We start from the raw sequence: 17,644 nt of genomic DNA, 5'->3' as shown, positions 1-17,644 counted from the left end.
TAAAATAATAGTACCAAATACCAAAAGAGCAATATAAACAACCATATAATTATCGATTAACCTCTTCACGTGTAGGCTGTGTAGGATTACTGTGTATATAATGGCCATCGGCATTAACAATACACTGTCATAGCCAAAATGAACTGTAGTAAGCAAACGCGACAAGGATGGATTTAATCAGCACAGAAACGTATAACCTTTGACTTCTAAACATGGCCGCCATGAAGAAAGTAGTAGTTGCTGCTGTTGTCGCTGCTTTTGCAGCTTTCATTGGACACCGATTTCTTAAACTAAAGTAAGTATTCAATATCTGTAATTTAGGAGTGCAGATATAGTAGGAAGTTTTAGTAGTAGGCTATGCTGCTTGTCATTGTTGACAGGTGTTGTTTACTTCAGTACCTGGTCAATGCACGGCGCTTGTTACCCCAGCTCTGCTAATGACACGGTTATAAAATGTTGTACAGTACTCGCAGGGCCCGGTTTTGTTTTCATATTTAATTTTCTCTGCAGGGAAATGAGCCTTGCTTCCAGAGAAGTACCCGTGAAACACCTCAACTGTCATTATTTAAACAATATTGGTAGGCATTCTTGGCATTATGTTCATGTAGTGTCTTAAGTTTGGGATTTATATTTTCAAAAATGTTCTGTAATGTAAACATGTTTCACGACTTGGGCCATTTATTCATAAAAATCTGATCACACATGAAGAGTTTATAGTTCAATTTACTGGCAGTAGGCCAAGTGTCTTTAGTGTGATAATGTTAGGGTGTTAAATTACTGTGTAATTTAAGTGTAACATTTTATTTTGTTTTGTACAGAATATGGGGCAGAGGATATCACAATACTAAGAGATGGACTGGCCTTTCTAAGCACAGTATGTTATTAAAAGTTTAGCATAGTTGCATGAATGTTAACTGCATCAGTGCAGTTTCCATAAGTACTCCTCTACATTATAAGTCAAATTATGGATAAACAGTTTAAAATTTGTTGACATAATTCAGGAATTCAGGAAAGGAAGTGTTTGCGTAATTACCTCCTCAAGCAAAATTACACATCTACACCAACATCTTACATGCAGTGTTTTCCACTCAGGGGTTGAAGTATCCGGGAGTGCCTTCACTCTCTGATGAACCAGGGAAAATGTACATTTTGGACCTGCTGCACCCAAAGCCAACTCCAGTGGAACTGCAAATCAAAGGAGGGCTGGACCTCCGCTCTTTCAACCCTCATGGCATCAGTGTATACATTGATGAAGCAGGTGAAGTACAAATCAGGTGCAACATCTCAGCTACAGAACAAAGAAAAGAAAGGGTCTGTGCATGATGTGATCACAAATGTGATGAAGAATCAAACATTGTAAAAACCTCAAAATGGAGAATTAGACACATTTCATTGGTCCTCGTGAATTCATATGAAGTTAATGAAGTGAACATTACCTCTTATTGTTGTCTTAAAGAATTATAGAGAGTCCCAACAATTCAGATTTTTCATCATCTTGATACAAACCTGTACAATATAACAACTGTGAAGCCTGACACAAAATGCATATTCATTCAATATCAAGTCATGTGACAAGTAACAGTATGAATAGTCTAAAGCGAAAATATACAGTCTGGACTAAATCCCAAAGAATATTTTTAAATGTTAGATTGTAACTAACTCCTCAATCAGAATCAGAAATACTTCATTGATCCCTGCGGGGAAATTGTTTAGTTACAGTTGCTCAAGTTGCTAAACAAGGCATTAAAGAAAGTAGAATTAAGAAAATGTTGGCAAGTAGAAAAAAAAAATATTAAAATATAAATAAGAGTGTGGAAATACGTTGCCTACAGTATTCTACAGTACAAGAGAAGCAATAATATATTTAAATCCTTAGAAATTGCAGTTTGGGGTCAGAATAAACACATTTCAAGGTCCAGTTTAATGACTAAAGACTCAGTGTCTGATACTCTGAGGGAAGAGTTAAATAGTTTGATGGCCACAGGCAGGATTGACTTCCTGTGGTGCTCTGTAGTGCAGTTTGGAGGGATGAGTCTTGCACTGAAGGACTCCTGTTTTTGACCAGCACGTCATGGAGTGGATGAGAGACATTGTCCAAGATGACACGTAACTTGGACAGCATCGTCCTCTCTGACACTACCAACTGAGAGTCCAGCTCCACCCACACAATGCCACTGGCCTTGCGGCTCAGTTTCTTGAGTCTGTTAGCGTCCACTACCCTCAACCTGCTACCCCAGCAAACAGGATAGCACAGGCCACCACAGACTCATAAAACATTCTCAGCATTGTTGAAGGATCTAGGCCTACTCATAAAATAGAGACTGCTCTGGCCCTTCCTGTAGAGGGATTGAATGTTCTTGGCCCAGTCCAGTTTATTGTCAATGTGCACTCCCAGGTGTAGTCCTCCACAATGTCCACAGTGACCCTCTGGATTGAAACAGGAGTCACTGATGCCAATACTCCACATTTAACATTTAACCAAAAACATTTACACAATTTGAAAATGGTGGTGGTGGTGGTGATAGTGCATAGATAATATGCTTGCCTTTGGTGTGGGAGACCTGGGTTTGATTCCCACTGTGAGACATCCACCATTGTGTCCCTGAGCAAGACACTTAACTCCTAGTTGCTCCAGAGGTGTGCGACCTCTGACATGTATAGCAATTGTAAGTCGCTTTGGATAAAAGCGTCAGCTAAATGAATAAATGTAATGTAAATTTAACTAGGAAATCAGATTGTGGAAGGCAGCCCTCTTTAAGCAACATTTTGTTACGTACTACTATCTGAAGAATTATACCTCCTTTCAAAGATAAGAGACATTAATGGATTTGACATGATCCATAGCGAATTTTTAATGAATATTCCTTAATACTGGAAGCAATAATGGTGCAAAATAGACTTGGCAAGACATAAAAATAAGAATAAAATTACAAAAAAATACAAAAGATGTTATGAAGAGTATTGATCTAATTCATGTTGAATGAAAAGGGCTGGACGTGAGTCTCTTGTGCTTGCTGAAAGGGGAAATGTTTGTACAGAATCAGCCAGAATTGCTAGAGAGCAAGGAACTGAATGGGGAAAACAGTTGTGACAACTACAGAATTCTTTGAAAGTATCTGGCAAAGAATTTGTTGACTCATGCAACAAAGCCCTGAAAATATATAGTGATACAGTCATTTTGTGCTACAGCCGACTGGACAGCAAACCTCATACTAGTGTCTAACTTAATGATGATGAGGTAACCCAATATACATCCATAAAATAGAAAAATGAAAAACAATTATAGAGTGCTACATTCATATATGCAAGTAAAACTTGTTGTTTATTTGTATTACTTACCAGACTGTGGATGACCTTTTGGATGAGATTTTGTGCAATTTTTTCCCCCCAGAAAACCTTTTGGGATTTTACTCTGCTGGAAGTTGACTACTGGAAGAAAAAACTATTTAATCATAATTGATTAGCTCTTCCTGAGCAGTTTTTGACTTTACAAAGTTACAAATTGATTTGCTGGGAAGCACGGCGTCAAACAAATACAACCATTTAAACATGAGGCAAAAGAATCAGAATCAGCTTTACTGCCAAATGGGTTTACAAATACAAGGAATTAACTTCGGTGTCTTGGTGCAAAACAATAAACATAAAATATGTAAATATAAAATTGACAAGATTTAAAAAATTTAAAAGAATATGACCACGTCGTTGGGGAGGTGGGGGTGACGATTGAACAGCGGGTAAGACACATGTCTTTGGTGTGGGAGACCACTGCGACACATACACATACTGCGTCTAATGTGTTCCTGAACCAGAAGTGTGCGACCTCTGACATAGCAATTGTAAGTCGCTTTGGATAAAAGCGTCTGCTAAGTGAATGTAAAGACAGGTGGGCACTAGGGTGGGTTAGTTGTTGAAGGGCCTATGTCCCTTCTGAGGTGGATCTGGTCGATGGAGTCATGGGGGATGGTGTCACAACTGTCCCATTGTTTTTCAAATCGACAGTAAAACAGTAGAATCAGAATCAGCTTTATTGCCAGGTATGTGTACACATACGAGAAATTTGACTCTGGACAATGCTCATGATGTGCTTACTTATACAATAATACAATAAGACAATAATAATCAAACATAGGCTATAGTATAGATAACACATGTACACACTGAGCAAAAACAAACAGATTAAGACAATAGTGCAATGAACAGAGTGCAAAGGATGCAGGAGAAAAATTATTATTACCATTATTGTTAGAGGTGCACATACACATACATACAGGTGCACATACAGGTACTACAGGTGCTTTCAGTCTGTTGTTGGTGATCTGTTGGAGCCCCCTCCAGACAGAACCAGTCATTTGCTGAGAAGTGGCGCAAAGTGGTTCAGCTTCTCTCACCACTTTGCTAAACCTGTACTTTGACTCGAGACCTGACCCTGTCTTCACTCATAAACGCCTCTTATTTTTCTAACCATAGCTGTGTGCGTTTAGCTATGAACCAGGGTTTGTCATTGTTAAAACTCAAAAATTCTATCACTTGCTATCAGAGCTTAAGTTACTGCTAATGCTAACATAACATTTCCAACTGCTGTTGCTTCACATTAAAATACTTCAGGTGACTTTTATTGTGAAGCAGCCACAGAAAACGCAATGTACTTGTCACAGAAGTTAGTTTTGACCGCCATGGTTCATCAAAAATGTTTCTACAAAACAAGACGGCGATCATTTTCTGGGACCAAACTTGTTGTTACCACAATAACTACAAGCATTGCCAGGACTGAAATCTAAAGCATTACAGCTTTATTTTTGGCTATAATTGCAATGGCGTGACAGTAGTACTAGAACACTGTTCAAACTCTTAACAGCAACATTTTAATTTTATGTTCAACTGTGCTGTGACGTCCATAGAGAAATGTGCTTGATTTTTATCTGATGAAATTGTAAACGTAAAAGAGGAGAATAATTACAACACACAACACATTGCTGTTTGTTTGCAGATGACTCTGTGTACCTGTTTGTTGTCAATCATCCTCAGCACAAAAGCCAAGTAGAGATCTTTCATTTTGTTCAGGAGAACACTCTTGTGCACCTAAAAACTATTACCCACCCCCTACTCCACAGGTATGTAGCGTATAATAAAGTCCTCACAGTATCACACATTTTACATTGCCATTCTCTTTTTATCTAACTCATGTCTTTCAGTGTAAATGACATTGTTGCAGTCGGAGTAGAAAGCTTCTATGCCACAAATGATCACTCCTTTCCCAGTGATGCACTTCAGTTTCTGACTCTGATACTGGGTCTCCCCTGGTGTGATGTGGTGTACTACAGTCCAAAGGAAGTGAGGGTGGCAGCCGATGGCTTTCTGTCCTCAAATGGCATCAACATGTCACCTGACAAACGGTGACTGCAGTCACTGCATGTGCATGTTTTCTTTTGTTTTTTTTAATTGAACTTAGTTCCACAGCTGTATGTTTTCTGTGTAATGCTAAAATAAAACAGCAATGTTTATTGGTTTTTTTTTACAGGTACATTTATGTTTCGGATATTATGGACCATGAGATAGATGTTTTTGAGAGACAAGAAGGAGAACAGTTGGTGTATCTTAAGGTGAAGTTTTCTTATTTTTTGCACTTGCACTTTCTTGCCAAGAGTTAGATGAGATTGTTGGGGCGATACCACTCTCATATCTACCAGCTAAATATGAATCTGTAGCCAGTTAGCTTAGCTCATCAGAAAGACTGGAACCCCCTGTAAAACCTGAAATAGTTTTTTTTACCCTTCAGTTTTGGTTCTGATCAAACAAAAAAGATATATTCTGTAAATTAGTGAGCTTTAGATTCAAGTTTCAATTCAATTTTATTTATATAGCGCCAAATCACAACAACAGTTATCTCACAGCGCTTTTCATAAAACTATACTCTATGATGCTATTTACAGAAGCCCAACAGTTCCCACCAAGAGCAAGCACTAGGCGACAGAGGCAAGGAAAAACTTCCTTCCTAGATGTGTTGGTAGGTAGATATTGTTACCTTTGGACAAAGCCAGGCTTGCTGTTTCTCTACTTGCTAAGTCAAGCTAACCAGCTGCTAGCTGTAGCTTCATATTTAACATACAGAGATGAGAGTGGTATCATACCTTTTGTCTAAATCTCTGCAAGAAGCAAAATCAAACTATTTTCTTTAACATCACGATTACTGTGCTTTTTTGCAATTTAATCCTATACATGCTTTACTCTCATTTACTGTATGTAATGTTTCAAACCAGTCTGTAGCTGTTGGGTCGCTCTGTGATAACATCGAGGTGGACTACAAGACAGGTGACATATGGCTGGGTTGTCATCCAAATGGCATGAAGTTGTTAAATTATGACCCTCAAGATCCACCTGGCTCTGAGGTAAGTTTTGAGGGTTTAAAAAAATTAAATATCGACATCGTTATTTGGATTTACTTTTATTCATGTTTCCTCCAGGTCATCCAGATCAAGAACATTCACTCAGAGCAGCCGGTGGTCAGCCAGGAGTATGTTGATAACGGCCATGTGATCATGGCCTCCAGTGTAGCAGCTCCTTACGAGAGAAAGTTGCTAATTGGAACTGTTTTCCACAAAGTCCTGTACTGTAATTTGAAATAATCTGTGTATTGTGTATCCGTGGTCACTGCTGTTTTAGATTAGAAATGTTGTAAGAAAAATTCAAAAAGTTGAATACAATAATAACATTCACTGCAAAGCAGGAAACTATCTTAACAGTGCAGACTTATATTTTATAGAGTCCTTTAATATAATTTTCACAAAATTCTGTTTTCCTGATACATAACAGTATTTATGATACTTTGGTACAAAACTCCCTTCCCACAGCATAGGTTAATCAGTTCCACAATTTAGGAAGTTTTAGAAAAGTTCTTTTAACCTTTTTCATCTTTATCTATTAACACATCTCCCTCTTCTACCTTGGCGATCGTAAACCTAGTCCCCCCACCATCAGGATGCTGTACACTTTCCTCTTTTGTAGCATCTTTGGTAGGTACAGTGAAGATGATACCATCAGTTTCTGAATCAAATGCACAAGTGTCCTTGTTCTCCTCATTATCCGTCCTCAAACACTGTGCAGATTCATGGTCTCTGTTTCTGTTTCTTTCTTGTATTAAAGAATGCATGTCTTCTTGTTCCCCTTTGTCCACGACAGCCTTTGCACTTACGAACACTTGGCTGATGCTGAGCATGCGTCTGTGCCGTGGCGAGTGATCCAGGTTCTCGATGTTGGTGGCCAAGATGTCACTGCAGCTCTTAGAGCGATTTATGTTCTCTGCAGGCTTTATTTTATATGTGGCTCCAATTGCCTTGATGACAGTGCTATAGTCTTCCTCCTTCTTGAAGTTGAAGATGTCAATAGCTGTCGGCCGTACATCTGGTTTGTGCTTCTCCTTTACAGGCGGAGGATCCTCGTTATCAAAGCGTCTGTGCCTGTGTCTTCTTTTCTTTAACACCTTGTGAGCTTCCACTACCATGTTGACATTCCAGCTGAAGAACAGAGACAGCCAGGCCAGGCCCATGTAGATCCATAACTCTGCAAATACTTTGTACAGTCTGGGGTAGACCCGGTTTGGATTTACTCCTGAAATGAGAGTTGAGGCACCGGTGTGACTTCTATAAAAAGGATTGAACAAACTGAAATGTTCGGTCCCACAAATAACCTCAGGGAAACATTAACCTTAGAATAAATGAGTTACATTATACCATAAATCAAACCTACCGGCCACATAATCTCCAAAACCAACCGTTGTTAGTGTAATGAAAGAGTAGTAGAGGCCTTCCAGGTAGCTCCATCCTTCCATAGACATGAAAACAAATGGAGGGATCACCAGGTGCACCAACAGCCCCCATAACAGGAATATGGCTGTACAGGTTAACTGCACCTTTTTCTGAAAGAAGCGAGAAAGGAAAAAACATTTTCATGCAATGTCAAAATAACTTGACGGAGCTGTCTTTTAATACAGGAGTCGGGCAAATACTAACTCCTGTTCTCAGTCACGTTCTTACCACTGAAATGCCTTTACGGATCAGAATCTGGGAAAGACGTTTGGCCCGGTCTCCAAAGAAAGAACCCAGCTCGCTTATCCATACCAGACACAGGGGGATCCCACACAGACCGTACAGGATGCAGAACACACGGCCACCATTAGTCCTGGGAGCAACGTTACCAAAACCTGTAGATTACAAGAGGAAATATTAACACACAACACTGAGACATAAAAGGAATACTTTATACAGGATTATACAAGGTAACCATTGGCTTTATTAATGGTTAATAAGTCATTAATTAATCCTTCATAGATGGAAATAAAGCAGTGTGGATAACATTGGGGTTACCAGGTGTAAAATGGCTACTTGGTCTCATCCTCTAGTATTGTACATGCTTTTTCTTTTTAACTTGTTATTCATTTTGCAGGAAGACCCTTCCAATGCACAGTTCACAAATCATGAACTACAAAAACATCTGCAGATTTTTTTAAATAAAAATAAACATTGTAGGGTTAGGGTTACCAGTTATTATTATTAGCAGTTATTGATGTTAGTAATTAATTAATCAGGGTTTTGGGTTTGGTATCTATAAAGTATAAGTCTACAACAATTTCAAGTGATGAAAAAAGTTGTTCTGTCCTTTATGACTAAAATATAAAGCACTCTGAAGTCTTGGCAAAAGGGCATTGCATTAAAGGCAAAATGCATTTATGAAATGGCTAGTTATCTAATACTCACTCACAAAAAGTCTGTAAATGTATAATGTGATTTTATGTCACACATGATTACAAGACAATTGTTTATTTTGTGACCTAACTAATAAAAGAAAAATGTAGAACTAAATCAAGATGTTTTAGTGTTCTACGTTTTAAACGGTTGTGAGTTAAATCAATTAACATACAACTAACATCAGCATGGATTTTTGGTAGACCTCAGTACAAACCTATAGTGGTGACAATGGTGGAAGCAAAGATGACTGAGTTTGCCCAGTCCCACGAGTTGCGTTGATTTTCCCCGGTGATGGTTATACCTTGGCCTGCAGCTTGCGACACTATCTGTATGGAAACAGTACATCCGTCACAACAAAAGCGCACTCACAAACTACTGGCTCTTTACTTGCAGATAACAAACTTATTTAACATGCTTTTTAGGGCTTATTCAGAATGATAAGCAAAGACACAGCCATTACAGCAGGACACACCCTTGCGTAAACATTAAAATATTTGTGGTTGAAGAAGACTTGCTCCTTCACGCTCGGCACACCATGGGTTTTGTAAATCACCACGACTTTACCCTACAGGTTTCCTGTGCTATACACATTATGAACATTAGGCTACGACAAAACAACTTTTTTGTCGTTTTATTGTGACATGATCTGATTATTGTTTTTTCATAAGCAGGAAAAACAGGTTCGGAGGTGTCCTGACACGTTTAGCTATAGCCTACTCTGTTATCTTGGACTGATCTAGTTGTAAGGATCCAGTAGCCTATAATATAGGCCTGGGGCAGCATTGTTTGACTTCTTTTCTTCTAACTTTAAGAAAATTGATTGGAGCCCTTTAATTGGGAAGCCAATCTCCGCAAAGTTAATCTAATGTAAGTTCGGATAAGTTGACAACTTTTCTCTAACAGCCATGGTTATTGTCTGTCATAGACTAGGCTTCTATTAAAAACAGATGGATCCGTAGCCTACCTCCAAAATCTCGTCCAAACCTTCTTTTGTTAAGCAGGCATAGTTCTTCAAAATATTTTCCTTTTGTAAGATGTATTGTTCTTTGGCTGATTTCCAGTTTGGCTCTTCAAGAATTTGGAATATTGCGGCCCCGATCGATAGGTAGAAAATAATACATGAAGTTAAAAGTGGACCCTTGTCGCTCTCGGCCATATTAAAGTCATAACTTCAGTCTTATGGCGCCGAGTAGCTCCTACAGCCTATCCTACCCGAATTGCTTTCTTCCTGGTGAAACAACATAATGGGCTGTAGCCATAGATGTTTAAAGACAAGGTTGTAGCCTATCACACCCCAGCAAACACTGTCTCGGACGGTGACGTCGAGAGCCTGGCCAAAAATTCCAGGTCTGACGCCAAAAGCTGCAACGTGGTTTTGAGGCGGTTATGCTGGCTGTGTTTGATCGCACAAGGGAACAGTTTGTTGCTAGAAAGTCAGATATGGTAGTAGGCTATAAAGATCGACCACGTCCACGCAAAAAAAGAGGTAGCCAGTAGGTCAACGAGTGGAACTCAGAACTTTCACGCAGGTTCGAGTGCCGTGCTGAGACTGAGTTCTCTGCAAACCGCAGTGAAGAAAGTGACAAAGAACCACCAAGCGCAGGGCTCACACTAACTTTCGAAGACATTTAGCTCACTTGCCTGGGAAGTTAAGATAAAGCCTTCTTTCCCCGCCAGTAGCCTCAGACTGTTTTCCTTATAGGCTGCTCTTGTTTTCTGTTGGAACAAAGAGTGCTTCTTGTTTGGCATTTCTGATTGGCTGCTGTTTGTGCTCAGTAACGACTCCTTATTCAAGTTTGAATGTCAAATTTCTTTACAGTTGCATTTGCTTAAGACTCATAAATGGCTGGCTTCTTCTTGCTCCCTGGGAAACTAATGATGGTATTCCAACTGTCCAGTAAAATCAAATCTGTTATTTGGGTTGGGTGATGCTTTTGTAATGACTAGGCCATAACACTGATACATAATCATAATAACATAATACTATTACCGTATACGTATCCTACATAATAAATACAGAATACATATAGGCCTATAAAATAATATATAATATAATACATAAATCATAAATAATAATTATAATAGCCTTATCACAATAATTAATATTCAGGATAGAGAATTTGCCTATTTTATTTGATGGGGCAGTAAGGGAGTTAGAAAATGGATAGGGGGGGGCTGGCCCCAAAATAACCACTTTAGTTAGATTATTTTGATTATTTTATTTTATTTTATGTGCTGTAAAACCTACTTTTAACCATATATCAGTTATCCAGTTATTATCGTTTTGATAACCAGTGGAAAAATACAAAAATTTCAGTTAAACAAAATTAAATATAGCTCATCTTGTTAAGAAATCAAAAGTTGCTTTCATGTAGATTAAACAACATATTAAATGTATTTGTGGATGCCAAATTTACACATTGCCTTATTTTCAATGTATATACATATATACAGTCTATCTATCTATCTATCTATCTATCTAAAAAAAGATGAAAGGATAGATAGATAGATATATCTATCTATTCTTTCGTCTTTTTTTTCATGCAGAATACCTGCAACAATTAAACTCGTCAGGGAACAACATGTCCTCAGTAGGCCAAATGCTCTTGTGTGTGTGCATGCATGTGCTTAAACCCAATGTTTGTTGGTGGTGACGGTTGCTTTAATCTTCGTGTGAGGGCCTCCAGAAGTCTCTTGCTAGTGTGCAAAGTTAATCACACTGGGTGGATCCTGACTGCTCAGCACGATAATGCAGAAGAGGTGTTGTCCTCAGTGTGAGAATAAATGTAGCCTACTGCATGTTAAAGTTGATCTATCTATCTATCTATCTATCTATCTATCTGTCTGTCTGTCTGTCTATGAAGATGAATCCATAGAAAACAGATAGAATAATAAATAAATACCTAATCACTTTATTTCCTAGGTGAAAAGTTATCTTGGCTTCTGCTGCTCAAAGTTTGACTATTGTTTTTTTTAATCCATCTCTTGTGAAAGTGCAGTACTGAGTTGCTGGAGTACACCTTTAAGGCCAGACATATTTGGCTTACCAACTGGGAGAGCGCCAAGACTGGCCACTGGGTTTTAGGTAATACTGAGACAGATGTTCCAGCTGTAGCAGCTGCTAGGCGGGGGTGTGCTGCCCCTTCTGGGAATTCACACTGCATTTTAAGGAGTTATCCACGGTAATCAGATGGAGCCATAACTAGGATTTTGTGTGTGGGCCATATACACGCACTACCTTACCTGAGTGGACGCAAGAGTGGAAAGTTATGGTAAGGCCTCCCACAAATTTATAGTGCATTCTTTAAAGAGCTCCTCTACACATATTTTAACATGTAAAAATACTCTTCTTGGACTAATCATTTGGGTCTGATAAAGATTTTCCACAAAAAAAAGTAAGTTAAATAAACACACACACACACACACACACACACACAACAGCGCCACTGTGTGGAGCCAGCAGTAACATCTGAATAGCAGAAAGGGCTCCACATGCAGAGGGGCGGTGGCTGTGACCATGCTGATACTGTTTGAGACCACTCTAGGTCTGGCACGAAGTAGTCAATAGCTGAACATAAACTTAATCTATGACCACACATTCCTCTGACATTCAGATCCTGATACTGAAACTACTCGTGTAAACACACCACCATACAGCAGGGGAGCTGCACCTGCTTTGCACTGTGCTGATATTTTGATAAGGAATCCTTACAGTGCCAACATGAAGACCATTCTCTTAACACCTCCTTAAATTAATTCACATCTGTATTGAGGCAGCTTGGATTAGTTCACCCACGCACATTCACTGTGCTGCAGGAACTATGTGCACCTGACCCACCTGTAATGTCAAACAGAAATGCCATGGCATGTGTAAAGGTATGTCATGTTGTAGTCTATCTTGCTTCCTCAGAGACTACCAGTATTATATTATATAATGTTATAATATATTTAATATTTAAATATATTTTTTAATAATAACACGTTTCCAGTAATCTATGAGGTTTTTAAGTAACGCTCCCACCTCTGATCTCCACCCATCACTACTTAGTGCTTCGTCATTGCTGCGACACCGCCTCTCTGAGGGATCCTGACCGACAGTCTCTAACTTGTTCTGAAGGGAAATACCGGAATTGTGGTGTCAAACTAAAGGTGGGGAGAAAACAAACCGAGGACACATCTGTCTGCTCAGGTATGACTCGCCTACTCACACACATTTATCGTGTTTACATCGCGCATCTTCTCCCAGCGAGGTTTTCACTCTCCTCGCGGCGGCGGCAGTTCGTTTAGAGTTCACTGCTCCGTATTTAGAGAAGGATTATGTCAAATGCGACGAGGTCATAGATGTTTGTGCTGTTAGCCTACATGGAAAATGAGAAACGGGGCTCCTATCCTACTGTAGTCTTTCGACTGCACGATAAAAAAGGATTGGAAATGTCTTACAAAAGGTAGGGTTGGAAGGTTGCTGTCACCAGCCCAAAGACTCTGGTGTCCAAATACTTTATAAACCAGATATAGGCTACCTAGCTTAACCAGAAGGAAGAGTAGGCTACACAGTCAGACTATCAGTAAGCTATGCTATACTTTCACAAAAGGTATTCATGTTCTGATTCAGGCCCAACAGTTTTATGAATTAGTAGGCGTAAGTCCTCAGGTTATACGTTTTTATGATATTCTGTGCAGTATTCATTATGTAATTAATTAATGTATACAAAATAGAGGTTCACCTGAGTACTGTAACTACTGTACTGTATTGTACATCTCTTTGTGTGCTGTCTTCCTTTTTGTTTATTTATTTCTTTGTATAAACTCCTGTCAGGTAGCCTAGATAAAATAAGTATTTTACTGAACTGACCGGTTGTTTCCCCCCTCTCTCCCCTTCTCTGTCCTGCACTGTCTGGGTTTGTCGATCCCTTCTACATTGACCTTCTACATGGATGTGATGTGAGTATTAATTACCATTTAAGTTGTATGAAAACAGGCATATAAGTCTAACAAAGGCATTTGAGCTGCTGTTATAGTAATGATCTTATTGAACCCTTGCATGTAAGGCCTATTTTGGGGGCATTGCAGGGATGTATTGCAAACAGTACATACTGAGTAATAATTATTTTACCATATCAAATATATATGTACAAATGAGTTACCCCTTTCATGTACCACAGTATGATTTAAAGGTAATGCAGAGTTTCATTAAACAACTGTGCTGGCAGCTGCAGAGAAGCATTTCATATATATTTATGCAACAATTCTATGAAGTCATAGCTCATCAGTCTTTTTAGAGACTATTAAATATTAATTCTTGATGGCTTCTGTTTGACATTCCATCCCCTCTTGGGTTTGAGTGCAGACTTTGTAGACCACTATAGCTTCTGCATGGATGTATTCGCTGCAGGTGTTCCTGGTTCTAATGCTTTTCTTCCATGATTCTTTAAAAAGTGACCAGTACCTCTCAACCTTGACTATTTCTTCATATCCAGGGGGGGTGTTATTTTATTATTGTTTTATAATTCAGTCATAAAAAATGTATGACATCCCTTTTTTCAGAATCAAGCAGATCTGAGCAAGAGATTGTGAAGGAATCCCAGTCAGCGCTTTTAGTAGCTGGAATTATGGCATTATGTTGACGTGCTGGTGCCCACACCACACTAGTGTAGGGAGGGGTAGTGTGACCGTGTCACCCTGAGGCATCTGGATTCAAAAACATCTTTATCTCTCATGAACACATGCTCCCATCATGCATTACAGCCCTATGTTAAAGTAGATTAGCACTGGTGGGTATTCCCTCTCTGTCTCACAACAAAATAATTGTTGTGTAACATGTTGAAATACTGATTGGATCTTTTGCCATGGAGTTGTTTTAATTATAAGTGTTTTTTATTGCAAGTATTATTACAAGTAAGATTCAAAGTACATGTATTAATACCCAGATTGCACTGTGCATTGGGATGATTAATTTACCATCTCACCACCAGGTGGCAGTGTAAACTAAGAAAACCTGGCCATTAACATAAGCGCAGAAAATCTAACAATGTAACATGTTCTGAGGTGGCCTAGAATGTCCACTGCAATGCTTGAGCTTGCTACAGTGTGATATAAGAGGTCTCAGAAGACATCCAAGTGAGTGCATTTTAAAATAAGCATTTCAATTCTAATGTGACTCATAACTATGCTTGTCTATATGTTCAAATCTTTTTGGCAGTTTTATTAGCTGCAGAAAAAGCACGACTATATGGTTATGCATTGATGCACTTTATCCACCATATAATGTCCTGGCCCTTCCCTTTTCCTTTGCTCTGTAATTGAAATGATTTGACGTGTGAATGAAGATGAGAATTCAAACTTGGCCTAAAACAAGAAAGATGGGCAACATGTCTGCTGGCAGAAAAGGGCAGAAACATGGAACTGTTTCATAAATTCTTCATACATAATGGCGCTCTATGAATATTGATGCCCTGTTACCATCTATCCCGTTAGTGCTCTTGAGAGCTCAGATCCTGAGCACAAATAAAACCCCTGCAGCCATGCCTCCGTCAGATGCAGGCAAAATTCATATTTAAAGCATTTTTAAAGCTGCACAAGTTGTTTTACATAAGATCCGTGAGAGATGGTGGTACGTTGTGTGTGTGTGTTTGTGTGTGTGTGTGTGTGATGCCAACCCAGATGCAGCATTGAAAGTCAACGAGAGATGAATTGGGTGGAAGTGGTATGGGACATTATGTAATCACTGAGGGATGGAGCCAGATAGGGATAAAGATGTTCCAAACAAACATAACCCCCATCCACTCTGCTGGAGTAATGCACTGCACCGTCCTATGTGCATGTTTTCCCGTGCTTTTCAACACATGAGGATGAGTGACGGGGGAAACAGAAAGTGTGCGTCAGTGTTTTGGGTGTGTCTACTGTGTGAGTGGCTTGTCTCGGAGTCTGCGGTTCCAGTCTGTCACGGTCTCTAGGGACCGTGGGGCTGTGAGCACTGCTCCTCTTCTCCTCCCCTATCCTTTCTGTCTCTCATCTCTCTCCTGGGTCCAGCTCAACACCTGCCCCTTGTAGTAGGAACAGGGCAGAGCAGGGGCTCCTAAGCAACGCGAGTAGTTTATGGAGTCTGTGTTTCACTCCCTCACCAAACAGAAATTTGCTATCAAATTAGTACTTTCAGTTTGTGCACCTTAGCTGGGATTCAATGGATTCTTCCTGTTAATGCATTATGTTAGAGTGGATGTTTAACACCGCCAGTTTGTGTGCTGTAGTGCTGCTTATGTGTCAACACTGTTCAGTGATCAAAGTCTAAAGAAGAAAACAACAGAATGTCAACTGTTAACTGTGCTAGAGAGAAATGTTTGATGTCTCTGTTGCTTTCTGATACCTCCTTTGGTTTACAGAATCATTTCTGTACTGGTAAGACATATTGGGTGAATAGCAAATTAATTTCAGAGAAATGACACGTGACACTGCCACGACACCGTTGTGCCTGCCACATGAACTTGAGACAAAGGTGGTGGTTCCTTTACCCCACATGGCTGTCAGAATAATGAATCCCTTTACGTCCCCCCTTCCGCCTATGAGCCGTATGGCCCTAATGGGGTCAGGCAGATGGGTGGGGACCATGCCGGGGTCCATAAAGACAGCTTGTGTGTTGTGTGTGCTGGTTTGTTTTTTGAATTTTTAGACAAGATGGTTGAGGGTGGGTCTATTGTTGTATACTACATTATCAGTTTGTACTGTTTTTCTCTCTTGAATGTGAAACTGTGCTCCTTTTAATATCTTAGAAATTGGCCCAAGGTTGTAGTCCTGACACCCTCATGCTGTGCAGATGAATTCACCACACTGGTGCCTGAAAAGACTGGGCAAGACTCAAGAGTATTGCTGTGGCTTCCCTGCTTCCCTCCTGTTTCTGGACATTGTACTGTGTTAATGATTGCACGCTTTGGCACGCCTTACACTGTGCCTGTTGGGGATTGTTGTAAGGAGGCTTAATGGTTAATGGAACCAACTTAGTGATGAGCTGTGACAACGTAAATACCGTCTTTTATAAGCATACATTTGTACTGATAGTAGTCGAAATCTGTCGTTTAACAGCAGATTTGAACACTTGTGGATTAGGTACTGAAGTGGGTTTTTTTAGGATTACATTGCTGCAGCCTTTCCATAGTTGCATTTCCATATTTCAACATCGACTTACAGACACTTGCATGAGGCACTTCTAATCAGCATTATGTGAAATTTGTGTCCCGTCTCCTCCACCACGGCATGCGGTTGTGAGGCATGCTGCTCGGTGCTCAGTTGGTCAACTAAAGTCCTAACCTCAGCGTGAGACTCCACCCCTTTACGAGCATCGGACACCTTCAGCACAACAAAGCATGTGTCGCTCCGCAACATTGTTTCTCCTCTGAATGTGCGGAATATAGGATTTTGCCGGATTTTGTGCCGTTTGCGTTCCCATTGATGCGAATCCTAGAGTAGGTAAGCCAAATGTAAGATTTGTGTTCCTCGGGCGGCGGGGTTGAGTCGGTGTTTATTTGTTTTGTTGAACATTCGGCGCCATTTTTATACAGAGATTGTTTAAATACCCTGTCACGTTGGCTCGCGACCTGTGACTGGTTTGCGGTTTAATAATAATAATAAAAAGTTGGAAATTGAAGTCCTATTAGGCTTTAAAACCATGCGACATCCAAACGACGCTTTGTTCAATCACATTAAAATGATATAGTCAAGATATTTGGCGATTAAAGTAGCCTTTCAACATCCACATAGCCTAAATCAAACGCGGTCCGTATCAGTGGAGGCAGCGGCGTGTTGTTGAGTTGTTTTTGTAGGAATGAATGGGCATGCAAGTTATCACTCTGCTAAAAGCACCGTTTGTGCATTTTAGGAAAACTCATACTTCACAAAGATTACACCATTGG

General features: G+C 39.7%; 3 protein-coding genes across 22 annotated transcripts in view; 2 read left to right on the top strand and 1 right to left on the bottom strand.

Annotated features, from left to right (window-relative positions):
• Positions 1–152: 152 nt before the first annotated feature.
• LOC119897784 (serum paraoxonase/arylesterase 2-like) lies at positions 153–7,151 on the top strand. 3 transcript variants are annotated; one of them, XM_038711740.1, is made up of 9 exons: positions 153–295; positions 511–578; positions 819–874; positions 1,093–1,258; positions 4,988–5,111; positions 5,259–5,393; positions 5,519–5,600; positions 6,258–6,386; positions 6,462–7,151. In XM_038711740.1, exons 1-9 carry the CDS (start codon positions 213–215, stop codon positions 6,621–6,623), a joined length of 1,005 nt encoding a protein of 334 aa, XP_038567668.1. In that variant the 5' UTR covers positions 153–212; the 3' UTR covers positions 6,624–7,151. The 3 variants fall into 3 exon arrangements, with proteins under 3 accessions (XP_038567668.1, XP_038567669.1, XP_038567667.1); XM_038711739.1 differs by having other exon boundaries at positions 154–295; positions 5,193–5,393; XM_038711741.1 differs by lacking the exon at positions 5,259–5,393.
• On the bottom strand, positions 6,748–10,310 carry LOC119897781 (potassium channel subfamily K member 5-like). The gene is made up of 5 exons (XM_038711735.1): positions 9,706–10,310; positions 8,956–9,067; positions 8,031–8,197; positions 7,744–7,912; positions 6,748–7,605 (listed from the first exon to the last, which is right to left on the bottom strand). The coding sequence occupies exons 1-5, from the start codon at positions 9,895–9,897 to the stop codon at positions 6,896–6,898; spliced, it is 1,350 nt and encodes a 449-aa protein (XP_038567663.1). The 5' UTR covers positions 9,898–10,310; the 3' UTR covers positions 6,748–6,895.
• Positions 10,311–12,466: 2,156 nt separating this feature from the next.
• Positions 12,467–17,644, top strand: part of LOC119897772 — a 35,251-nt gene continuing 30,073 nt past the window's right edge. For 11 of the 18 annotated variants that reach the window (XM_038711721.1, XM_038711719.1, XM_038711713.1 and 8 more), the window contains exons 1-2: positions 12,468–12,617; positions 12,790–12,930. In XM_038711721.1, coding sequence (XP_038567649.1) covers positions 12,608–12,617; positions 12,790–12,930 — 151 coding nt within the window. In that variant the 5' untranslated portion in view covers positions 12,468–12,607. Of the gene's footprint in view, positions 12,618–12,789; positions 12,931–16,903; positions 17,213–17,644 lie in introns of those variants that run through there. The other 7 variants (XM_038711718.1, XM_038711723.1, XM_038711725.1 and 4 more) reach the window with 5 other exon arrangements.

This window comes from Micropterus salmoides, unplaced genomic scaffold, assembly GCF_014851395.1.
Source record: "Micropterus salmoides isolate LMB-PRFRI ecotype aquatic unplaced genomic scaffold, ASM1485139v1 Ms_hic_scaffold_11, whole genome shotgun sequence".
Lineage (NCBI taxonomy): Eukaryota > Metazoa > Chordata > Actinopteri > Centrarchiformes > Centrarchidae > Micropterus > Micropterus salmoides.
Note: the sequence above shows the minus strand (reverse complement) of the source record. Positions and strands in the feature narration are given on the sequence as shown.